At 40.5% G+C, this 24549-nt stretch overlaps 4 protein-coding genes across 5 annotated transcripts; 3 read left to right on the top strand and 1 right to left on the bottom strand.

Moving 5' to 3' along the window:
* The first annotated feature begins 1176 nt into the window (after positions 1-1176).
* Positions 1177-8803, top strand: adgre5a (adhesion G protein-coupled receptor E5a). Its single transcript, XM_079365564.1, has 19 exons — positions 1177-1432; positions 2576-2653; positions 2884-3006; positions 3119-3271; positions 3441-3587; positions 4075-4197; positions 4365-4408; positions 4517-4621; positions 4863-5016; positions 5211-5333; positions 5713-5897; positions 5987-6151; positions 6265-6459; positions 6633-6850; positions 6955-7015; positions 7102-7193; positions 7339-7507; positions 7590-7685; positions 7930-8803. Exons 1-19 carry the CDS (start codon positions 1402-1404, stop codon positions 7969-7971), a joined length of 2304 nt encoding a protein of 767 aa, XP_079221690.1. The 5' UTR covers positions 1177-1401; the 3' UTR covers positions 7972-8803.
* A 2910-nt stretch (positions 8804-11713) lies between these two features.
* ptger1c (prostaglandin E receptor 1c (subtype EP1)) lies at positions 11714-13400 on the top strand. The gene is made up of 2 exons (XM_079365580.1): positions 11714-12782; positions 12925-13400. Exons 1-2 carry the CDS (start codon positions 11859-11861, stop codon positions 13156-13158), a joined length of 1158 nt encoding a protein of 385 aa, XP_079221706.1. The 5' UTR covers positions 11714-11858; the 3' UTR covers positions 13159-13400.
* Positions 13401-13536: 136 nt separating this feature from the next.
* slc27a1a (solute carrier family 27 member 1a) lies at positions 13537-19526 on the top strand. Its single transcript, XM_079365565.1, has 13 exons — positions 13537-13942; positions 14211-14378; positions 14474-14868; positions 16119-16286; positions 16584-16653; positions 16738-16829; positions 16910-17019; positions 17137-17346; positions 17429-17555; positions 17669-17806; positions 17948-18112; positions 18232-18378; positions 18496-19526. The coding sequence occupies exons 2-13, from the start codon at positions 14212-14214 to the stop codon at positions 18651-18653; spliced, it is 1947 nt and encodes a 648-aa protein (XP_079221691.1). The 5' UTR covers positions 13537-13942; position 14211; the 3' UTR covers positions 18654-19526.
* Positions 19527-19531: 5 nt separating this feature from the next.
* trim35-13 (tripartite motif containing 35-13) lies at positions 19532-24507 on the bottom strand. 2 transcript variants are annotated; one of them, XM_079365571.1, is made up of 6 exons: positions 24156-24507; positions 21005-21100; positions 20694-20924; positions 20557-20579; positions 20351-20469; positions 19532-20250 (listed from the first exon to the last, which is right to left on the bottom strand). In XM_079365571.1, the coding sequence occupies exons 1-6, from the start codon at positions 24492-24494 to the stop codon at positions 19712-19714; spliced, it is 1347 nt and encodes a 448-aa protein (XP_079221697.1). In that variant the 5' UTR covers positions 24495-24507; the 3' UTR covers positions 19532-19711. The 2 variants fall into 2 exon arrangements, with proteins under 2 accessions (XP_079221697.1, XP_079221696.1); XM_079365570.1 differs by lacking the exon at positions 24156-24507 and adding an exon at positions 21823-24145.
* Positions 24508-24549: the final 42 nt, after the last annotated feature.

Here is a 24549-nt window from a genome sequence, read left to right as displayed (position 1 = left end):
CGGCTCTTGTAAGTATAGCCTCTATGTTAACAGTTATAAACAAGCGGGTGTTTTTTTTTTTCACGTGTGGGTTATGCTAATTTTAAAACATTTCAGAGTCCGTCTGTGAACATGCTCTGTATCACAGTCCCTGAAGACATGTTGTCTGTTCCCTCCATGTCCCCCATGCCCACACGGCTCAAAGCCCACCTTATTGTTTCAAGATTAGGGCATGAATTGTGCATGTCCCAAAATGCCTTGAATACAATACATTAAGAAAACATATTCTAGACGTCATCATTTTCCAAACCCTGGTCCAATAGCAAACAAATGTTGTGCTTCAAAATAACTGTTAATTGTTTCTGATACTAAAGCTCACATCAAAAGTTGTGAAACTGTCAGTTTGAACATTTGCATTGCCAAATACCTCAGACGAGCTCAACTGTATAAACAAAAGTGTTGAGCAAGTCTGATTTCAAGTGAAAGTATGGTTGTTGTTGTTTATACCTGTCTGTTGTCTGTAGCCTGAGAGAAGATGCTCATTTACAGGAACTAAGCCTTGTGACGCAGAGGAAGTGATGAAAAGACGAAGATTACGTTTCTTTATGCATCATCAACACACTTCTCGTAATGATAAAGATCATGATTTTGTGCTTTACACGCTTGTTTGAAAGTGTGTACAGAACCCTGTATCTTCAGGAAATACTTGTGTGTGTGTGTGTGTGTGTGTATAGATTGATATACTTGCCTGTTTATTGTCGACTTCTTACTAAATGAAGCTCAACATAGTTACCATTGTTACATTGTCTCAGATGGACCCACTCAGAGGCAAGCTGTATATATGTCAACACCATAATTTTTAGACTCTGAGCTAAAACTTTGCTTATAGGAGGGCTGACCCACCATCTGGACTTTGTTAAACAATGAATAGTCTAAACTCCCCTTGACCCTCTGAGTGACCCCAACCAACAGAGTGGAAAGACACTAAAATGAAAGAATGAAAAAGAGACTGAAACCTATCTGTGAAAAAAACATTGTTAAGTAACACATTTCTGTCATGGAAACAAAGTTGAGAGAGTTGGCACAATCAGTTCCTTTTAGTATAACTACGCCCCAACAAGAGCAGAAGTGCCTGAAAAGTAACTCTAGGAATTTAGGACTGAGAGAGAGAGGGAGGGAGAGAGAGAGAGGGAGGGAGAGCGAGAGCGAGAGCGATCAAAAGCCGTCATCTCAGCATCTCACCTCAGTAATGAGAGCAGATTCAAAGGGGGTGAAGACAGACTAAAGGACAGATATTTGACCCTACTTATATCAGCATTTATTTACACTTTATTGGATTTATCTGCAAAGAGAAGAGAAGAGAAAAGAAGAGAAGAGAAGAGACGAGAAGACTTTCCTTTGGACAGTGTTTCCATTTACAGCATGGTGGGCAAGTGGAACCTCCTGATCCTGAGTGAGTCACATCTGTCATCCATTTGCAACGTGCTGATGGAATTTTCTTGCGCTCCAAAGATGGAAACTTTTCGGCAACAGAAGCAGGACAAATTTTAAGAATAGGCGTTTGTGTTTGTTTTTCTGTAGTTAAAATCACAGCAGACATTTAGGACCACTAAAAAAAGAATCTGCTCATACTTTGAGTGTTTAAACTTCTTAAACTTCAGTCAGTGTTCATATTTTAAGGGAAGTAACTGGGTTGATTCAAATAAAGGTAACAGATGTTGCTTTACATAGAAATACAGTAGTTACTCTAAAGCTGTCAAAGACAACTTTCTTTGATTTCTAAATTCATTGTTTTGGTTCTGTCATTTTTCCACTGAGTTACAATCAGCCAGTATTATCTTAAGGAAAAATTATTTTGGCTAGAAGCTTAAAGGTGTGAGAGACCCAAATATATTCAGAATAGAGGAAGGAAGGGGATTTGAGCACAGCAGCTGTTCTTTTAACAATCTGGGCCTCACTGCACAGAGGACTTCTGTTCTTCTGCCTTAAAGAGATATTTATACACTATGAGCTCACAGCACAGTGTTCACATTGCTGGGCGCATGATAGTGACCACAGTCTTACACATCTTCTTTCCAAGGCAGGAACTCAATGTGTTGCTATGGGTTACAATATTTTGAAACTCTGTTTTGTTCTAATCTAATCTAAGACAATTGACCACAACCACAGGAAGCTGTGTTTTTAACATGATCCAGTTTATAGATATGAAGGCACCCTTAATGCAATCAGAGTGTCAACTGTTTATCAGTATGTATAATTGTACAGCAGCAATCTATAATGGCAATGTATAAAATATATGTATATATTGCCGCAAAGGAAGATACAAATGTAAGTTTCCTTAAGGATTGTAATTTTTAATGATATAGCATTAAACAATAAGGTAAAAAATGTGATGTCACTAGACTCATTCTTCCTGTTTCCATATACTGTACATTACGTCCATTTGGTTCCATTTAGGCAGCCACAGAGGACTTACTCTGTACTTGTTTTAATGTAGTTGAACCTTTTCTTGTCCTGCAGGGAAACCTTTATGTCACATTTCAAGAAAATAAAGCATACTTAATGTTCAGAAAGTGATTAATCTTTTGTTTTACAGCTCTGCACCTCTCCCTCCCAGTATACTCCCTATACTCCTGCGATATAGGATTTGAGTCTAAGAATGGCAAATGCATTGGTATGACATGCTAACCTTACATATATGACATAACCTTTCAAAGAAAAAAGTATTTTTCATACTTGTATAAAATGTGTGTATGTATGTATGTATGTATGTATTTATCTATCTATGAATTTCATTCTGTTATAAAGACTCTTTTTGGGAGCCTGTTTTATTAACGATATTTTTATCAGCACTTTACCATATGTGATTTTCATCTTTTTCCCTGGTTTGTTTCCTTAATTTAGACCAGGATGAATGTGTTTACGATAAGCCATGTGGAAAGAATTCCAATTGTGAGAACACAAATGGAAGCTACAACTGCCAATGTGTCGATGGTTTCCGCTTAAACAACCCTCACACATGTGAAGGTAAGTTATCTTACATATAATAATTTGTAACCCTATGAGTCAACTTCAACAGCATCAGTCATCATCTCGTCATGATAGAAATGTCCTGTATACTTTAATCCTTTCATTGAAGATATCAATGAGTGTCGGGAACAAAAAGGAGTCTGTGGACCAAACAGCAAATGTGATAATACAGTTCCACATTATTCCTGCACCTGCTTGGATGGATTCAATACCACAACAGGAAAAAAGACTTTTGGCCATCTTGAGAATGCTACATGTGAAGGTAAATTGTTTTTCCGTTCCCTCACTATATGGGCAGCTTTTATTGTTCTCTGTGAGCTGCAGTGACATGAGTTATGAGTTATCTCTCTCTCTTTGTTTTAAACATAAACTTGTTTTCTGTTGCATTCCTTTCTAAGCTATTCTTTAAAATCTTCTAACTCTTCATACAGATATCAACGAATGTGAATCTGACAAGTTGTGTGATCAGAATGCAACATGCAAGAACACACTGGGCAGTTATCAGTGTGTCTGCAACCCTGGCTTTGGACTGACATCTGGCACATTGTTCTATACTGGGAACCAGGGTCCATGTAAAGGTGAGGGTTATGTAACCATTTTGCAAAATACTTTAACTTAGCTTTTTGTACAAATTAATGTATTTCATAAAGTGTCTTAACTTGTTTGTTAGAACAATAAAGGCTTAATGACTTTGATTAAATGTGTTATTGATTTCTTAAGTGTTTTTTTAATGAAGAATGGGTCAGCATTAAATGATTGATTTTAGTTATAACTTGTATGTTCGTTGAAGTTAAGTTCAGAGTTTAAAGACAATAAGAATTGTTTTCCTACAGTTTCCTGACAGATGTTTTAAGTAGCTCGCAGCGTGTCACTGTGAATGCTGGTTTGCAACTGGTTAGTTTTGAGAACGCTGCCCCTTGTTTTATTTGGGTCCAGCCCACTTTATGTTATATCTGTGTTATCTTTGAAAACCTGTGGATGAAACAGGATATTTGTTCTCCCGCTTCGACCGACTGAAACACACATTTTGAACTACTTTTCCTTCCACTGATTTGTTTCCACTAGACATATGTGTGATTGATAAGACAATCTGTGGAAATGGAACCTGCCATCGTGTAGCCGATGGTCATTACTGTGCATGCCATTCTGGCTTTACCAACTATGGCAACAATGCGTCCCGCTGCACTGGTAAGAACACAGTACAACCTTTGCATTTTCCTACATTTATTACTAAGCTTGTGTTTACTCTGAAAATATATTAAAGAAACATGATCATTACAACAGGCATCCTTGTTACATTAATGCTTCAGCATCAGCAAGAACATTTTATTAAACAATACTTCCTGTTTCCTCAGTGTTAACCTGTGATGTTTTCAAAGATACAAGCTATCTAAGAGAGGTAAAGCAACACTAGGAACCTTCATCAAGTTGCTCAGTAAAGTTCACCATATATTACAAATGTCTACTATCTCACACTTCGCTATCATTTCAAAATTGACTTCTCTAGACATTTTCTGCTGCACGTGACCTGGTGGTACAGTTGAATAAAAAATGCCTGGAGCTTACAGAAAGTGAGGATCCAACAGAGCTGGACGGAGAGGCCTTACTAACGGTACATGGTCACATGAATTAATACAGTGTGATTGTACAAAGATGTCTTCAGTTCCTCACAAGAAGCGAAGTAACAGGAAGTTTTGCTTCCTTCAGGTTCGGTCACGTGCGTCTCAGATGTCTGTCAGCAACTTTGTAGACTGTTTATGTTGACCTGAGGCAGTTATGCAGCCTGAAAGTCTGCCTCCTGTTTCTTTCTGCACATGCTCATGTTGCTCCCTCTCCCCTTTCTGTGGCCACAGAGATTGTTGTCTGTCATCGACAGACTCTTGTCCGGTGAAGCCTTCAGGGATAACAGGAAAGTCTCCACCTTTCTTGGCTTGATAGAAAACACACTGAAGCTCATAGGACCTTTCATGAAGCCCCCAGGAATCAATAGATCGTCTAATCACACAGGTTAATTAAAGTCTGCACTCATGTCACTCATATATTCATTTCTGTATTGTTATTACAAAGACAACGTGTATCTTGAAGAGGTTGTCACTTCTTCAGATGTTACCTTTGATTAGTATATATTACTTTTGACTGAAATCATCTATTTGATATAAGCAGACAAGCAGTGCATGTTGATCTTTTTTATCTGGGTCCAGAGCTGCAGCTGCTGGTGTACAAGGGAGCTGACTTACCCCAAGGGCCCATAGCTTTATCATCAATGCAAACTCGGCTGGACATGCAAATGGAGACAGCTGCAGGAGATCCCTCCTCTTACCCTGGTAATCATCTTGTAATTAAAACACGTGTTGCCACTTTTAATGACTGCACATTAAATGCTGTCACTTTGAATGTACATATTTTGTTTAATTCAAATGATCATCTATGCACACTATATTATGTAAATACTGTTGAAGATTATTACCTTGTGTTTACTTCATCATTCTTTTGCACCACACATCACTGCACTATTATCTTATTTAGTCTTTTATATATTAGTCTTTAACTACCTGTTGATATTTTTTAGCTAATTGTTAAAATGTAATATTTACATTGTAGAGAGAGCACAAAGTCTACCGAAGTTAAAGAGATTTACACATACCTAGCCAATAAAGCTGATTGTGATTCTCTTTCTGTGTCCTCTTGTTTTGCTTGTTAAAGGCTTTACAGCAGTGTCCCTGCTAAGCTATGCAAAGCTGGAAGACTCTGCAGAGGGCTTTTACAGTGGAATGAAACCAAAGGAACGTTTTAAGATCAACTCTAAAGTGGTGACTGTTTCTGTCACCAACCCAAACACAAGCCATCTCCAAGAGCCTATCAAGTTAACCTTTGACCACCTGGAAAAGGTAGCATTCAGTCTATTAAGGATAATAATATATTCCTGCCTGAATATAAGACTTTTTTTCATGTTTACTAACTGGATGTTGTTTCACAGAAAAACGAATCCAACCACAGTTGTGTGTTCTGGGACTCTTCACAGGAAGGAGGGACGTGGTCTGCTCATGGCTGCAGTGTGGTGGAGTCCAATCCTGAATACACTGTGTGCTCCTGCAACCATCTGAGCAGCTTTGCTGTGCTCATGGCACTTTATGACATTGAGGTTCAAACTCTTAAAACTTAAAAAAAAAAACCTTCAGACAGAAAGTTCATTGTGTAAAGTCTGTTTCTGTTTTTTGGAATGTAACCATTCTGTCTCTGTGTGTCTTTGAACAGCACACGTTTGAGTTACAGCTGATCTCATGGGTGGGTCTGTCCCTGTCACTTATCTGCCTGTTCATCTGCATCCTGACGTTCCGGTTTATACGCTCCATCCACAGTCCGAGAACTACTATTCACCTTCACCTCTGCATCAGTCTCTTCGTTGCCATCCTCATTTTCCTCGCAGGAATCTCTCGCACAGAAAACCCGGTAACTACTAATGTACCATTTAAAATGTCATGTAGCAACAGTAAAGCTGCTAAGTCACAAAATGGGTTTTTTAAACTTATGATAGTTGAGTACTTACATCTACTCTATACACCACAATTCTCTGTAATCTCTACCCTCTTCTTTCATGTTTCTCCTTCTCCTCCCTGTCCAAGGCTGGCTGTGCAGTGGTTGCAGGGTTGTTGCATTTCTTCTTCCTGGCTGCATTTTGCTGGATGTGTCTGGAGGGCATACAGCTCTTCAGGATGGTAATCCTGGTCTTTAACACCAACTTCAAAACCAGCTACATGATGGCAGGTGGCTATGGAGTCCCAGCTGTAATTGTCGCCATCTCTGCCTTAGTTAATGCCAAGGGATATGGCACTGACAGACAGTGAGTCCCCTCTACTGGTCTAATGTTATTTTCATTTAACGCTGTCACCTGAATTTGAGCTTACATTCTTAGTCAGTTTAATTAACTCTGAATTGTTATTGTAGTTGTTGGTTAAGGCTGGATTTCATTTGGAGTTTCTTTGGCCCCGCCTGTGTCATCATCATTGTGAGTATAAACATAATTATTAAGATGAAAAAGCTCTTAACTGTGATCACTGTTTTTTTTAAAGTCTCTGCTCTATTGCCTTTCAGATAAACATTTTCTTCTTTCTCATCACTGTGTGGAAATTGGCACAGAAGTTCTCAAGTCTAAATCCTGACCTGGACAATCTGCAGAAAATAAAGTGAGTCATTGGCGCCCTACAAAAAGTGCATGTGTTCAGATTCATCCATTCACTGCTTATTCCACGCGTGGTCTTGAGGGGGAAAATTTCTATTCCCATGTGAATGTGTGAGATTTGATCCCTGTGTCGTCGTTGCCCCCTGCAGGGTTTTCACCATTACTGCAGTGGCTCAGCTGTGTGTGTTGGGCACCATGTGGATCTTTGGATGTTTCCAGTTTGAGGAAGGCACGATTGTAATGTCCTACCTGTTCACCATCTTCGGCAGCTTTCAGGGGGTCATGCTCTTCGTCATGCACTGTCTCTTTTCGAAACAGGTGAGTCACAATCCTCTCAATTTGAAACACCCACTGCTACTTTTCCTGAAGGCAATACTCATGTTTTTTGGGGGTTTTTTAGGTGAGGGAGGAGTATGGAAACATCCTGTCCAAATGCTGTGCACCCAGCAAGAAGACCTACTTAGAGTTCAGCACCTCCAGCTCCAGCAAAGCTACAGTAAATTTTTATTTTAAGGGTCTCTTTAAGTCATACAATGTAAGATCTATTTAGCTCAATGCTTTGTATATTATCAATAGGAGGACTGATAATAATTTACATTTTAATTAATCCTTTACCCATTCAAAGTGTTTACATAATTTAAAAAAGTGTCCAAGTCACCTTCAGAAAGTAATCATCCAAGCCTAACATTTAAATCTCTGAAAGTATCTGTCAGGACTGATCTGTCTTTCTCTGTCCTCAGGCATCCAAGAGCAGCCATGACACCGGAGAGTCTCAGATCTGAGGTGCTGCAGTCACAGGGGATCAGGGTCCACTCATTTCCTGAAGACTGCAATCTCACACATACAGCCAACTGCTGCCCTGCCATATGTAGCCAATGCACCAGATCGCTTCACTGCAAAATATTGTATATAGAGTATTCTTAACATTTTAATGTATTACAACTGGAATATGTGTTATAATTTATTATAAATTAAGGAGTCTCCTCAAAACGAGAAATGACATTCATCAGTTGGGATAGTCATCATGGAGATTATTTTTTTAAACTGAATGACGTGATATTTAAGCAAAGCTGTATAGATTTTTTACGATTAAAGTCCATTTGTTTAACTTGAAGTTAAAATTTCACGTTTTTGCATGTAGAAAATAATATTAAAGGGACCTGTTTATCCCACCAGCAGAGACAATCCGAAAGAAACAGACTTTTTCTTGTATATTTTGTCCAATATATTCAGAGTGCCTACAAGAGAAATAGACTTTAACTGCAAGTAAGATGAAGTACGTTTATATATCTGGGAAATTTAGTTTATATTACATTTACTTACTGCATTCCGTCTTCTCAAGCATGATGTAACATGTTCAATGTAGCATATCCAACAAGAGTTATGTAAATAGTTTAGGGATTAAATGTGTCAAAACTTGAATTTTCAGCAATATCTTCCTTGTTATTGTATGTTAGATTATTAGTATTATTTTAAGCACAAGTGTCAAGTTTATATCAGAGTTTGTGTCCTTGTAATGTAAATAAATGTTGTTGGGGGTTTTTTACCGTTTTTATACCTTGCTTTTTCTGTAAGCTTTCAAATTAAAATAAATATTGGTATGTTTTGAAATGCTTTAAGTCTCTGTGTGAAGGTAGTCACATTAATGTTCTTGGACTTATATCTTTAAGAAAGAAAGAAACAGATACATGTTTTCAAGTTACAAGTTTCGTTAAAGAGACACAGTGTTTACAAAACCTTTGCAACGACAGTGTCTTCCTTCCTGTCTAATGCTCAGAGTTACATAACTCACTACAGGAAGACTTATCTGGCTGCTAAACTTAAAAAGATAAAAGCTACACATAAAGCGGATATACAAGATCATCACGTCTTTCATCCTGTTTATGTGAGGAACAGAAGTGATCCTCTCATGGAAATCCTCTCTTTGAAGACTCAATATTGACACTTTCACAAATGTTTATGAGCAGACGTGGTGCTGAATTTTACATTATGAAACATCAATGTCAGTGCAGATCAAACACAGTGATTCCCCTTTAAACATGTACAAGCAATGGTAAGTGGTTTTATATCTAAAATACTTAAAGTACAGTTGATGTTATTGTGATGTTCAGTGTGGGATGAAAGTATCTTGATCCTCTATGATTTCCCACATAAGATCCAGAAACACATCAGGTACCTCATGAACTTCAAGCTCCTTAAAATGTTTCAACTGTCTCACTACATTAAATTTATGACATTGAATTAAATTTTAATTCGATGTCATACTTTATTATTCCCTGAGGGAAATTTTGTTCACAGTTATTAAGAGACATATTGTTCTCACACATGCACAAACAGGACCTGTGGACATGCATCGGTGGAGAGATGTCAAAGTGGGGCTGTTACACGCTGCTACTCACGGAGAGCACCAGACTGATAAGGGGTTCTGTGCCTTGCTATAGGGCCCCTCAACAGTACTCAGAAGAGTGCCCTGACACCTCTTCAACCAGGGTGACTTGAACCGGTGTCCCAACCCAAGTCCCCACGGATTTAGCTACTGCCACCGAAACATGACAGTCTCATATAATCAAATCCCTTTCTATATCATGGAATAAGACATACTATTGAAAAGTATTCCGTAGAATGTTGGCAGTGAAGCTGACTTTTTTGTTTTGCACTGCTTAACTCTTCAGTTCGCACTGGATCAATACTACAGAGTGAGAGTGATGACTGAAATTCCCTCTGGTTCAGTGGATGAGCAGAGGAGATGATGAGGATGAAGGATACATCCAGATGGGGAGGGAGGATGAAAAGTGCAGGTCCAGCACGTACAGATAAAATAGCTGCAGAGCCTCTGGAGAGAGACAGCCGGACTATGGAGAAGAGATAATGTCAGAGAGGCGGAGGAAGAGCAAGGGAGGAGAACAAGAACAAGTGATTGTGAACAGTGATAACTGTGGGACACTGCAGACAAGATGCACATGTGCCCTCTCTCCATTTTTCTGAAATATTCCCAACAGTCCTGTGTACTTCTGGAGTCAGCTCAAGGTAAATGTCATTCATAATTCATTATTATCTAATGGTGGGTTACTTCATACTGAGTATTTTATTTTTCTGGTGGCAAAATAAGGAAAGTAACGGTTGATTTAATACAAATAAAAACAACAACAACAACAAAAAAAACCCAATAAGACTGGAATATTGGATCTGGAAAGTGTTAATTCATTGATGATTTCTAATATTTAATCAATTTTTAATCAGGAACAATCCCGAGAAGGTAAAGACATAATCAGACATCCTGATAAAGGGTATTTAAGATGTACTGAAGGGGCTAACTCTTAATAGTATTCAATAAATGAAATTAGGAAGAATATAAGAGTAACAGCTGATGTTTGAGAGAACATTTTGTATCTACTATGTGTCACATGAATAGCCTAAACTTGAAGAGTCAAAACTGTTTTTTTCTAAAGTAACACCTGAATTCCATTTAAGCATGTGGTCCCAAACTAGTTTCCACCATAAATTGTAAATATTAGGTTTACTCTCATACCTCCCTCTGATCACTGGTGCAAGCTACCAATAAAGCAATCGAATGGTTGTTACAAAACATCAATAACAAATAAATTATTTCGAGAGAAACAAATACAGAAAAATACGAATAAAATGTCAAGGATGAGAACAATGCACGAATAATGGATCCAAAGGTTAGAGTTAAAACAAGATGAAAAAGAAGCAGATTGAGCTCAGGTGTCGTTCATGACTTTTCCTTTCACTTTTTTTGATGACTTGTCAGCTTGTGACACCTTTTGACACCTCTGAGAGTTCCACCCATGTACAATAGACAGCTTGTGTAAGTTATTGCCGTGTCCTTATGCAAAAAAATCATACGTAGAGTGGGATTCAACAAACCTGCTGCAGATTTCAAACAGAGTGCATAATGTATGAAGGTGCTTGTGCAAACTGGAATATGTAGATGACAAAACCAAGATTGTTGGTGCCAAAATTTGCTGTTGGAAAAAAACTGTATTTCTCTGTAAAATATGTGTCTTTTAAAGTTTATTAAAGCTTCTTTAATGGCTATTATTGCAAAAATAAATGACTACACATTTTTTACAAATTAATATTTTCAACCCCACAACTTGTGTTTCCATCACAGAAAGCTGAGATGTGGTGGTAGAAGTGACGGTAAAAAATGTTTTGAAAAGAGTTTCCTCTTGTGAAAGGAGGCCCTCTGAAAAGACGTGCAGCAGAAATGCCACAAGTTTCCACATTTCCTCCCCACACCGACAACTCATTAAAGTCAGAGGGCATCTGCTTGCATGGCTGATGTGCAACCACAGGGTTTTCTGAATTGGCACCTGGCCTTGTCAGGTCATCTGTCTTTCATAGTTTGTAAAAACTTTGCAAATTTGCATTTGTGATGTTGAAGTTTATTGTTTATTTTTTATATTTTCGACCAAAGCACCCTTTGTGCATTAAACCTAAAGACACTTGTAAAAAAAGGCTTTGGAAGAGTGCCATCATCTCCTATTTATTATTACCCAGCCAGTATTCACTCTTCTGAATAAGGTATAAAATCATTACACAACTCTGATATTTATGAATGACTTGAAGCATCTAATGGACAGCAGCTCACGAACTGAATATCAACGGCTTTCTCTTTTTTAACTTTGCCTGTTATTCTCTGTAGATGATGCTGAAGATGAGGACATCATCGACACTCATGACTTTATTTTCTACCTCTTCTACGCCGTCCATCTTTCACCAAAACATGAAGGTCAACTTATCCACACAGTCAAGCTCCTGGCTGAACAGCAGCACTGTTCCCGCTGTCAGGTCTTCAGGTTTAGGGATGTCCTGTTTCACTATGGTATTTGGAGCCATATCTAACCTCACAGCTCTGGGCATCCTTGTGAAGTCTCGGGTCCGATTCCGCCGCCAATCCAAAGCACCATTTCTGTTGTTAACTGTGGCTTTACTTTTGGCTGACCTGGGAGGTCATGTGATCCCAGGTGCTTTTGCTTTGTATTTGCACATGAATCAGAGGAATAAAATACAGGCAGGGAAGCCCACCAAGGAATTCTGTCAGATCTTCGGGGCAAGTATGGTGTTTTTTGGCTTGTGCCCTTTGCTTTTGGGTTGTGCTATGGCAGTAGAGCGCTGTGTAGCCATTACCCAGCCCTTTTTTCATGCTGCTATGATCAAATTGACTCACGTGGTGCGAGTTGTGTTTTTTCTGTCTTCTCTTGCACTTTTTATAGCAGTTCTGCCTTTGTTTGCTGTGGGGACTTACACTACCCAGTTCCCGGGAACATGGTGTTTCTTGCCTATCCATGGGTCAAAGACTGCAGCTGACACCAATCTAGCCCTGATCTTCTCATGCCTCGGTCTCTCTGCTCTCACTCTTTCTCTTCTCTGCAACATACTGAGTGGCCTGGCATTGCTGAAAGCCAGAATAAAGTCCCACACAGTTAACACAAAAGCAGCAGCTCAACGAACTCGCCACTCATCAGCTGCATCGTCTTCCACCATGTTTTGTTCGTTGGATCTGGAGATGATGGTGCAACTGGTTGTGATCACAGTGGTTTCCTGTGTGTGCTGGAGCCCTTTTCTTGTGAGTGTATTTATTTTATTAGATGCAGAACTTGTGCCTTTTTTGGGCTAACTTTAGCTAGGCTATTTCTAAGAATATCTGTGGTAAAAAAAAAAAAAAAAAACACTACTCCTAATGAATCATTTTGTCTCTCTCATTCTAGATCCATATTCTTGTAATGCAGTTCAAACAAAACCCCACAGCCTCAAGGGATGGCTTCATTCTTCTGGGGTTACGCATGGCCTCCTGGAACCAAATCTTGGACCCCTGGGTGTACATCCTTCTGCGGAGAGCAGTGCTTTTTCGAGTGTGCTGTGCTTTCTATTCCCAGAGACCAATAGTAACAGAAAACGGCTCTTATGCAGAGACACCCAGACAGGCCTTCAGTCTGCAGTGACAATATTGCTTTTGAACTTTTTTGACTGAAATAAATTTTTTATTTTATGTACAGTAAAGTTATAAAAAAATAGTTTCATAACTTTGTTTTGTTACTTTTATCAGCACTTGGTAGACTCTAGTCTGTAAGAAAGCAGAGTGAATGTCGTACGGCACAAACTTTCACTACATTTCACAACATAGTTAGTAGTCGCAACCGATGCTACTATCAATAGCAGCCACCTGCAAGTCTAGTGGTTGGGAAATTGGGAGGGGTTTGTATAAGCCAGTCATAGTCGAGAACAGCCTGACAAGCAGCGAGTTTAACAAATGAACGAGCTGCTAACAGAAGCTCATACCATGAGTGGGCGGTGCTTCCTCAGCAATGACTCTATTCAATATGGAGTACAGAAAATAGCTGTGCCCCGACCCGCTCAGCACTTCTCGTTTAGATTTCGGCGACTTGTACACATTACCCAGTAATGAATACGTCTTCTTAGACTATGTTGAACTGGAGGACTCGCTCACGTAGGTTTGACGTATTCCTCGCTGTCGTTTAAATGTTGACAGTTTACCAGCTAATTGAACAACAGTCGTGCTGACCAGCAGTTTAACTGTAAAAGTGTTGTAACATCTATAAGCTCAATAGTGCTGTTTTTAACTTGGTACATCTTCGTGACGCTCCCGATCATCCGGAGGGTTAGATTTAAACACTGGATAATTTCCGTGAAAGTTCCCAACAAGTTGTGCTGACCGTTGAGGTTATCGGGTGAAAGGTGACATCGCTTCAGGCTATAGACTTAAAGGTAAGCTGCTTGTGTTGAATACATGTCCATGTTTGTCTATTATACCTTAATTGACATGGGGTGATCCATCCTTGTTTGCATCTTTATCCCTGCTGATAACTTCTTAAACTTATTACTACACTCGTTTTGCCCTGTGTACCAGCCTGCTGTAGTAATTCAACCTTGCTTCGGGGAAGAAAAAACAAACAAACAAACAACAATTTTAGGTTGTCAGTAATGCAGATTTCTAACATAAAGAGCCGTCTCTCTCCACTTTCTTCATGACAAGAATGCACAATGCTGCGAGTGTCTCAGCCTCTCTGGGTTCAATGGGACTGCTGCGTCTCTTCGGAGTGTCCTGGTCCTGGAGCCTGGCAGCTGGCCTTGGGGTTTATCTGGGCACCAAAAGCTGGAAATACTTCTACATTGCAGCACGCACTGCCAAAAGAGACTTGAAGTAAGTTTACAACATGTAGTTCTTCTTATGCAGATGTGGGTGTGTGTATGAACTTATCTGATTTCTCCATGTCTTCCTCTGCTGACCTTCACCAGTGGCCTGTATGTACTGCTGAGGGTGAAGCTGGCTCTTTGGCGATATGTTCGCAATGGAAGCAACATTCCTTCTATATTCGCCCGGACGGTCAAACTCCATCCAAATAAACCAGCACTGATCTATGAAGCCACTGGAGAGACGTGGACCTTCACCCAGCTTGATGAGATGTCCAATGCAGTCGCCCATTGGGCAAGAAGTCAGGGATGGGTCTCGGGGGATGTGGTGGCCCTCTTCATGGAAAGCCGGCCGTTGCAGGTGGCGCTGTGGCTTGGCTTGTCAAAGGTTGGGGTGGAAGCTGCCCTCATCAACTTCAACCTTCGCCATGATTCCCTCCTGCACTGCATCGGAGTGTCGGGGTCGAGGGCCATCGTATTTGGAGCTGAGCTTGCTGATGGTAAGAATGTGAAAAGGAAGGTGGGCAAAGGTGATCAGCGAAGATGAGTTTAGGATTCAGTTCTGTGGAAATGACGGGGTCATTTTTAGAGGGCAACAAACTATTCAACAAACGACACTTACTCCTGTGTTTTGTGGTGTGCAGTACATTTTGTGATGTTGTGTAACACTTAAACTTTTGTTCTGTTTCAACAGCAGCTGTGATGGTAACTGTTTGTACCAATGCGTCATGTGGTGACAATCACATTGTGATCATGTGATCACATAGACAGTAAAAGTCTCTTTTAAAATCTGCTTTTGAAGATCTTAGTCATTGATTCTCCTCTTCCTCTTTATCAACAGTATATGTACTGGACCTCGTCTTCTCTCCGGTTTTAGCAAGGTCTTGTGTGTGTGTGTGTAAACTTAGTTTACTGAATGTTTTAATTTGTTCAGTATCAGCTGGAAGTTTTCACTTCGCTCAGCCTTTGTGTTCATTTGCGGCGGCTATCGCTCGGTCGGTCGTCTCTCAAGCAGCAGCTCCCCGTGCCACATGTACGATACGTCTTTGGGCGAGTTGCTCCTTCTGCCTCGTCAAAGGCGTATGAACGTGTGAGAATGACTTATGAGTTACTTGTGATTGTCGCTTCACAAGGCAACCTCTCCCATCAATGTGTGAATGGGTGTGATCTGGGGTGTAAACACGCTTTTGAGTAGTCAGGCGACTGAAAAGGAACTTTACAAGCTCCAGTCCATTTACCATTTAATATCTCCCCAGTGTCTGAGAGGTGTTTAATGCTTTATATCTTTAGCAACAAACTAGTTGCTGAGACTCATTAGACTCAGATGGCTCACTTTGATGAACGTTTATACGTCAGATGAATACTGCAGGAGACATTATTCAACATCACACATGTGGTTCAGCGTCATGCTCAAACATCACTGCTGGACACTTCCAAAAGCTTTGCATATATTCAAAAAGACTTTATCAGGGTCGTGCCACATTGACCCACCTAGACTAATCTGTGATGTCTAGGAGCTTGGAGTGAACGACAAGTTCTCCCAAACATCCTTTACAGATATCAGGAAGAGCCGTTGTGACTCTCCAAGCTGTCCTTGGTGTCTAGACCAAACTAAACTGCGTCAGGCCTGACTGAGCAGCAACAGTGAATTAACATTACACATTCATTGAGTAATTACAACAATTCTGTAAGACTTAAACTTGTATGCTCTCTTCCCATGTCCCTTTTCTTTCCCTTTTTTAAATGTTAGCCGTGTTGGAAGTCGGTTCGTCCTTCAGTCAGTCCATGGTACGGTTCTGCACAGGAGACCTCAGTGCCGACCATCTGGCCCGTCTGGATGCTCGACCTCTGGACCCACTTTTGACCTCTACATCCAGACATCCTCCATCACCTTGTGTTCCCTCAAAAGGCATGAATGGTACGAAGGCTTCTGTCACTGAACCTCACTTTGAACCGATTGAATCATATAATCTGTTAAGACATGAACAAGTTCCTCCTGTAAGGCTGACAACTTTAATCCAAATTCCCAGGGTGTGTGTGTGCAACGTGTCTAAACTTTCAGCTCTCTTATCTGTGCAAAACTCTGAGAATAATCCATCACTTTTAAATTTGAGAACGCTAAAAAAAATTTCTTGTATGATCAATGTTTTTTTTTCTGATTATCAAACACGCGCTTGTTTTAGAGAAGTCTTCATCTGTCTGTTCTCTTCCGCAGATCGGCTGTTTTATATTTACACCTCTGGCACCACAGGGCTGCCCAAGGCTGCCATCGTGGTTCACAGTCGGTAAGTTACTTACGGTTGTGGAGTTCCAGTTGCTGAGCAGTTCATGATGGATGTCTGAAAATCTCTCCTGTGCTCCCACCACAGTTACTACAGAATCGCTGCCTTTGGGTTTTTTGCCTTTGGCATGCGCAAGGATGACATCATCTATGACTGTCTGCCTCTCTATCACTCAGCAGGTATGCGATCAAGCCTCCAGCTCTTGTTGAATACAGTTTGACGTTTGAACATTGGAATTGTAAGCTTCTCTTTTTGCCAGGTGGTATCATGGGAGTTGGTCAGTGTCTAATCCACGGCCTCACTGTTGTGGTGAAAAAGAAATTCTCTGCCAGCCGCTTCTGGGAAGATTGCATTAAGCACAACTGCACTGTAAGAGCTAATGCTTGGAAAAAATTTTAAAGTGCTGTATTTTACAAAATCAATAACTATGAAAGATTAATTGTGAAAATGTGCTGCTTGAATAACAAACCTGCTCTCTCATCATAGGTTGTTCAGTACATCGGGGAAATCTGCCGCTACCTCTTGTCTCAACCTGTACGGCCGTCTGAAAAGGGCCACAAAGTTCGACTGGCGGTGGGAAACGGGCTGCGGCCCAGTGTGTGGGAGGCGTTCACAGAACGATTCAGGGTTAAACAGATAGGCGAGTTCTACGGAGCAACCGAGTGCAACTGTAGCATTGCCAACATGGATGGAAAGGTTAGCAGTCGCAAGTGTTTCTGATGTCTTCAGTCATTAAATGCAAATTGGATCTCAGTTGAGGAAAAATCTGTCCTGCCAGGTGGGAGCATGTGGATTCAACAGCCGCATCCTCCCCAACGTGTACCCAATCCGTCTGGTGAGGGTGGACGAGGACAGCATGGAGCTGCTTCGGGACAGCCGGGGCCTCTGTATGCCTTGTCGCCCTGGTAACTAACACTGATGCTACAATAATGACGTTTACTAGATTTGAATAAATGATTGTTTTGTTTTTCAGAAAGCATCCCCTTTAGACTTTTTTTTTAAAAAAAATTTTTTGCAGGGGAGCCAGGGCTTCTGGTTGGTCGTATTAACCAGGAGGACCCGTTAAGGCGTTTTGACGGCTATGCTAACCAGGATGCTACCAGGAAGAAGATCGCTCACAACGTCTTTAAGAAAGACGATTCTGCATATATTTCAGGTCAGCCAAGTTGATCTTTAAAATCTTGGGGATAAAGATATTTATCGTTCCCAAAACTGAAAATTGAAATGCAAAAATATATGATATTTTCTTTTCCACACAAGCTTGTCAAACATTTGCTCGCTGCGTCGTTTTCCTCAGGTGACGTGTTGGTGATGGATGATCTGGGCTACATGTACTTTCGCGACCGTGGCGGGGATACATTCCGCTGGAGAGGAGAAAATGTCTCGACCACTGAGGTGGAGGGAGTACTCAGCAGTCTCCTGGGTCAGACTGATGTGGCTGTGTATGGTGTGGCAGTGCCAGGTGACGAACTTTGTTTTCTTACTGATTTGAGCATCACGTTTTTAGACCACACCTGCTTCGTTTTACGTTTTGGGCTGTACTTGCTCCTTGACAAGCTTGTGTCTTCATATGCTGCTCAGGTGTGGAAGGTAAGGCAGGCATGGCTTCCATCGCAGACACCACAGGGACGTTTGACTTCGATGGTTTCCTGCAGAGCGTCCAACGAGCTCTTCCTCCGTATGCTCGCCCGGTGTTCCTGCGACTCTCGCCCCACGTAGACACCACGGGTAAAATGTCATCATATCCCTTTAACGAGCTAATGAGAATGTTAACTTTCCCCATTCATTTTCACGTGAAAGTAAAACAATACTTGTTTTTAAATGTTCTCCCACATTCCTGTGCAGGTACATTCAAAATCCAGAAAACCAGGCTGCAGAGGGAGGGATACGATCCACGTCTCACCACAGACCAGATCTTCTTTTTGAACAATCGAGCTGCGCGTTATGAGGTTGTAGACGAGGAGCTATACAGTGCTTTAGCAGAGGGCAGAATGTCCCTATGACGTGGAGGCTAAAGCGTTGCATTCCAGTTCAGAGAGGATAACACATGAATAAGCTGATGTTTGGATCAGTCAGTCACGGTGCACCAGCTGCCTGCTTTTGAACCGTTCAGGGAACAGAGTTGAGAGACGACTACTTACATAGGCAGAGCATTGTTAAAGATGAAGTTTTAACACTGTATGAAGTAACACACCGGAACATAATGCGGAGACATTTATTCTTCGTAATAACTTCTTTTTTAACTGACATAAGAACGCCTCTGAGTATCACCGCATATAAAGTGGGTTTCTCTCACAACACATTTGAAATAGCAAACATGTTACAATAAGTTGGTAAGGACAGTAAGGGATGGTATTGAGCAAAACTGTTACAGGGTGTAACCCATGTATGAATTATGCTGCAGGAATATCCACAAAGGTTGAAGCAATACTTGAGTGTGAAGCTACAGAGATACTGCTGTTTTTGGATTTGGCTACAAGACAAATTGAACGTGCAGTAAATGTGGCTTCTAGGTCAAACACTAACAATAGAGTCTTTTTTTTTATACAATTGAAGAATAATCTAACTTGTCATATCTGAGCCTCTGACTAACTGTGTCCAAGGTTTTCAGAAAGATGAAAACTGTTACTGTCTGTGCCTTATATAAAGCAAAAAAAAAATCTGTTTAATTTTTATTTTAGAGCAGCTCAAAAGATTGTGGAAGTAGGGATTTAGTCTCATGCAAAGCTGAGTCACAAATAGTGACTGCCATTTCCTGTAATAAATTTGTAATATTGTAATATATAGATGTTTAACGAATGTGAAGCTATTTACAATTTCTGATTCCCCCAGATAAATTTTTTAGTTGTAACTCAAATTAAATAATTTAAAACACACCATGTCTGTTTGACATCTTTTATAGGAAAAGAAGAACTACTTGGAAATGTAGTGTTGTGATTTCCCTTAGTAGTCTCGACAACAACAAAAAAGCAGACAACCTTTGCAAGTATGAGCAGCCCTTCATCATCATCATCATCATCATCAATGGATTCTACATTCCAGACAACATGTACATTCTGAATCAGTTGTCTGTTGACAAGAGGGTCCTTGTGGGGAGGATTTTCAGTGGATGTTCTTTGCAGGCAGTGCAGAAGTAAGGAAAGGCTTTTGGCGTGATGACACCTGTGAAGGTGTACAGAGGTTTTCTCTCATCAGGGTCATAGAAGGTCACCTTGCCTCGATCCATGTCCAAAACTATTCTTATGACACCAGGCTTTTTAGTCATGTCCAGCGGCTCCCATGGTGCAGTGCAGGCCTTGTGCTCTCCGTTGCGAAACCTTATAGACCAGAATCCCTCGGCTGGTGTCAGCACATGCTTCCCTTTCCTGTTGATGGAGTCACTTGCCACTCCCACCACCCAGTAAGTGTTGTCCTTCACCTCCACATCCCAGCTGTGGCGTCCAGAGGTATATCCCTCTGCGGCCAGTAACTCAGCACTGATGTCGAAGCGCTCTGGGTTGTCCGGCAGCTTGAAAATCTGAGTACTGTTCTGAACCACTGTGAGATCCTCAGAGATGATGAAGCAGCTCGCCGCAGTGTTTGGATCTAGAACCACAGGATCTAACCACAAAACAAAAGAGGATATTAATGTCAAGAGGAAAGGAATGATGAATCGTAAAGATTTGAGAGGATTTATTTTTTCAGGTAGACTTATACTCACAATATTTAATTACACCCTTCATCTTCTCCCACACTTTATGTTTCAGAGAGCCCAAGTGTTTGGCCACATCAATCAGAGCATCAGAAAGCCCTTGCGGATCAAGGGAAATTTTCCAGGTTCTGAAAATACATTTCAGATTTGTGTTTAGTCATCTTGTGCTAAAAAGAAGCTTAAATGATGCGTTAAGATGTGGCCATGAAACACACCTCCTTATTGTTTCCTTGTAGTTCTGAAGAAGAAAAAAAGAAGAGAACAACTGTCAGATAGCGATACCACAAAGGAATGCAATGACATGCCGTGAAGACTTGCTATTGGAATTCTCCGAGGCCACGGGGTCATCTACCTTGAGAAACGGGACATCTTGAGAGCTCATCTCTTTCTCCACTAATCTGATGATGTTGGAGATAGATGTCATTTCATTGCTCATCTCCTCAATCCTCTGGTTAATCATGAGGTTCTTCTGCTCCTCCTCAGCCTTTAAAGCAGAAAGTCTGGCAGCCTCCTGCTCTTTCAGGAAACGGTGAAGGGCTTCAAATTCTTCTTTGATCTGCGCTTCAGTGTGTTCGGCCTGGTTCTGGAAAGACACATTATTGGTGTTTACTCATTGCTTCCACACTGTTTGGTTAAACGTCACATGTACAGATTGAACCCTACCTTGACATGTTCTGCCATATCCTCACAGGCCATTTTCACCTTCTTGTACAGCTGCAGCTTTTCTTTAAAAGGCAGTAGCGCACTTCGCAGTTCCTCCTATAAAGTCGGTAACAGGGAATCAACACTTGAAAACAAGGTCAGTCTGGCAGGTGGCCCAGCTCTCAGCACAATGTGGGGCTTTCAGCTGCTAGCACTCATACATAGCAGTATTCCCACAGCTTCAAATAAAGCGACACAACTATAGAAAGATTAAGTGCAGTGGTAATATCAGCAACATGGAGCTCAAGGAACTTAGAATTAAGACACAGACGCAATATGGCAACCAACAGATTCATGTCATTTTGCTACTGAAGATTGAGAAATTGGAAAGTAGAAGGATCACCACAGTATCATGATAGGTGTCAAGTTTCAGTCAACCCGGGACCCCAATGGCAACAGCAAACCAAAAATATAAATCTATTAATAGAATAATGAACTGCACCAAACACCCTCACACATATCGTAATATCAGTCTTAGAGAATTGATAGAGAAAAAATAAAGGAAAGATCGGTGAAAACACAAACAAAAATTTTACCAAGCTGTACATTTGTGTTTCAAAGGCACCACTTCTTATACCGCTGAAATAATATAGTGTTATTTGCAAGCTAACCGGTCATGTGAATGATCTTGAATAATATAATCAATCTTCATTGACACTTTTTTTCTTAGTAAATGAAATCAATTTCAAATAGTGAATGATATTTCAACAACGATCTCTGAAAATGTGCTACCTTTTTGAATACTTCTGTCATCAAACCTGCAACTTTAACTGGCCTACCTTACAGTCTAGGGCACCTTCCCCAATGGGGTAGAGCTTGTGTCCTTTGTGTGTGGCTGCTTTCCCACACACTCCACAGATTGGCTCCAAATCCTCCAAACAGAACAGAGTAAGCCTCTCTCCATGCTCCTTACAAGCCTCTGGGTCGTTCTTGCTCCTGTCGTTCTTGAAAGATTCACAGGACTTTTCCAGCACAGTGTTTACCACTATTTGATCCATGGAGGAACGGCGCCAGCACAGAGGACAGTAGTGTGAATCCTCACTGCCTTGTGTCCCCCAGCTGTCATTCAGGCAGGATTTACAAAATCTATGCCTGCAAGTGAGCACCACAGGCTGACTAAGAATATTTCCACAAATTGGACAGGAAAGGTCATCCTCAAGATGAGCACGTCTGGTGGCCATTATTCTTCACAGGGCTTTGATGACCAGGCAGGATCCGAGGCCCCTCCCATGTTTCTGGAAGGCTACCTCATCTTGACCTCAGACATAAGTGTTAATACCTCAGCTCCCAAAGGCATATCCCATGTAACATTGTCTTGGGTTGAGTATGCATGTCGCTGATTCTCAAATGAACGCCACACCTCAGAATAAAACAAAGTCCATTTAGATTTAGGAGTCTGTAAATAGCTTGAAGGGCCCAATGATTACTAAAAAGAGCTCTCATAATCAGTGATGATGAAATAGCTGCACTCAAGATGGTCTTTTGATTGCATTAACACTGGAACCGTACTGTGTAGACTATTTGAGTAGTCTGTTGAAACAACCTGTCACAGAGTAATGAAAGAGCTTATGGAGGAACAATGTCCAAAATAAGTCACAGGGTGAAGATATAAATAGACGAGAGCAACCAGTTTAGAATGAAGTTATGTGGGAAATGAATCATCCTCTTGCTGATCACTAGCAAAAGCTTTTTTTAAATGTCAAGTTTGGTTTTAGTTTTTGGTAACAGCTTTTAAAGAGTTGACAGTTTGCCTGTTTTTAAAGTATTATAAATCCACTCCCCCCTCTAGCGTAACACCCACAACTGATGATTTTCTAAAGACTTTAAAAATGACCAAAAAGCAAAGTGTGCACACAGACTTACAGAAGTCTGTTCACATCAAGCTGACCTTGTTGGTTCTGTAATCCGGTACTTTGTTGTCAGGGTTAGTTTTCTAGAATCAGTGCTGCACCAAAAATAGAGCAAGAGCGTGAGCATAGAGACAAACATTGAATATGATCCTGCAATTACAAACCCTAATGTACAGTAAACTAGTGCAGCTTCAACTTGTATATGCCCTTACATGCCACACATGCTATCTGGGTTAGCAGTAGACTATAAACTATGCAGGCAGGGCAGTTATTAGTGAGTGCTGTATTTGCAACAGGTTATTTTAAAGCAAGTAATATCCTCAGCCTTTATACTTCATAATGACATTACCATCAGTATTATGAAGATTAGACTTTGAGAATTTAAAGTCGGAAATAATTGCATTTACATGTTAACAGTCTATTCGATGCCTTATTACAGTTAAGTATTAACTTTGACATTGTTACACATTGAGAGACTCTGAACCAAACAAGTCAGGTTGTTGCCAAGTCAGATTTATGGTTGTGCCAGTGCAGTTGTTCAAAGTCATTCAAAATAACAGCCGACACACGCTGTAACACAATACAGCCATGCCAGATTTTAGGTGACTCTGCTGCATACTATTAGAAATATGGCAGATATTTATTTTATTTTACTATTTTATTTCGCAACATTTATGTTTCCATAATATAAAGTTTATATATCAGGTATAATTACACCAAATATAGCCTCTGGAATTGTTATTTTAAATGTGACTCTTTTAATCTTCAGGTGAAAGATTTGTTGAACTGAATATGTATTAAACATGACATAATTTCTAAATGATGAAGATGAAGTTTACAGGGTTTCCTGTTTCAACACGAGTCTGTTTGTGTCTGTCTGTGTCTGTCTGTGTTTGCATGCATTCCTGCATGCAAACACAGACAGATCACAAAGAAATCACAAAGGCTGACAGAAAGAGTATTGCAGTCATTTGACTACAATGCAGAGACTACTGTGTCCACAAGGAGGAGCAGTGAGTTTAATTTAAGCCTCAATTGGTTAATGAGGTGTAATTATCCTTAGCAGGGACAATCAAATTGTCAGGGACTAAAGTTTAAATTCAATGTTGAAGAATTCTCTTAACACTTGACTTAAATTTACAGGCATTTTCTGGTATTTCTGGGAATGTCCCAGAGCTGTAAAAATCTACACAAGGTATTTAAAAACAATTCTTAACACCTTTTTTTTTTTTTAAAGAGGGTTTATCCTTTACTCGGCTTACCTTTTGATCTTTGAATGCCTTCTTTAAGGGATACACTCTGTGATTGATGTGCAGGCCTGATCTCGGGCACAAAGAACAAACAGGCTCCAGGTCAGTTGCACAGAAGAGAAACAATCTCTCTCCATGTGATCCACAAAATCTAAGTGGAAGTCCAAGGTTCTGTTCAAAGCAGAGAGGGCACTCTTTAGTGCCATGCTTGAACCAGAACTGCTCCAAACAATGATTACAAAAGCTCAGATCGCATGAGATGCAGCAGAGAACCACTGGAGCCAGAAAGTCTTCTCTACACACGGCGCAGCGGCTCTCGTCCACACCCAGACATGAGATGTCATCCTCCATCTGTGAAACTCAATGCAGCACTGATAGGCGTCTTCCAGACACCAAGACACATTAC

This window comes from Symphodus melops, assembly GCF_947650265.1.
Source record: "Symphodus melops genome assembly, chromosome: 17".
NCBI lineage: Eukaryota > Metazoa > Chordata > Actinopteri > Labriformes > Labridae > Symphodus > Symphodus melops.
The sequence above is the reverse complement of the archived record's forward strand: the minus strand, read 5'-3'. Positions and strand labels throughout refer to the sequence as shown.

Bases quoted from the DNA above. Each gene is read 5' to 3' on its own strand.
- adgre5a (XM_079365564.1), top strand. From the start codon at position 1,402: ATGGTGGGCAAGTGGAACCTCCTGATCCTGA. The intron at 4,622-4,862 runs GTACATGGTCAC...CTGTGGCCACAG, and splicing joins ACGGAGAGGCCTTACTAACG to AGATTGTTGTCTGTCATCGA. The intron at 6,851-6,954 runs GTGAGTCCCCTC...TTGTTATTGTAG, and splicing joins GGATATGGCACTGACAGACA to TTGTTGGTTAAGGCTGGATT.
- trim35-13 (XM_079365570.1), bottom strand. From the start codon at position 22,224: ATGGCCACCAGACGTGCTCATCTTGAGGATGACCTTTCCTGTCCAATT. The intron at 20,580-20,693 runs GTAGATGACCCC...TTTCTTCTTCAG, and splicing joins AAGATGTCCCGTTTCTCAAG to AACTACAAGGAAACAATAAG. The intron at 20,251-20,350 runs GTGAGTATAAGT...TTTTGTGGTTAG, and splicing joins GAAGGGTGTAATTAAATATT to ATCCTGTGGTTCTAGATCCA.
- ptger1c (XM_079365580.1), top strand. From the start codon at position 11,859: ATGATGCTGAAGATGAGGACATCATCGACACTCATGACTTTATTTTCT. The intron at 12,783-12,924 runs GTGAGTGTATTT...CTCTCATTCTAG, and splicing joins TGTGCTGGAGCCCTTTTCTT to ATCCATATTCTTGTAATGCA.
- slc27a1a (XM_079365565.1), top strand. From the start codon at position 14,212: ATGCACAATGCTGCGAGTGTCTCAGCCTCTCTGGGTTCAATGGGACTG. The intron at 14,869-16,118 runs GTAAGAATGTGA...TTTAAATGTTAG, and splicing joins TGGAGCTGAGCTTGCTGATG to CCGTGTTGGAAGTCGGTTCG. The intron at 17,347-17,428 runs GTTAGCAGTCGC...CTGTCCTGCCAG, and splicing joins TTGCCAACATGGATGGAAAG to GTGGGAGCATGTGGATTCAA.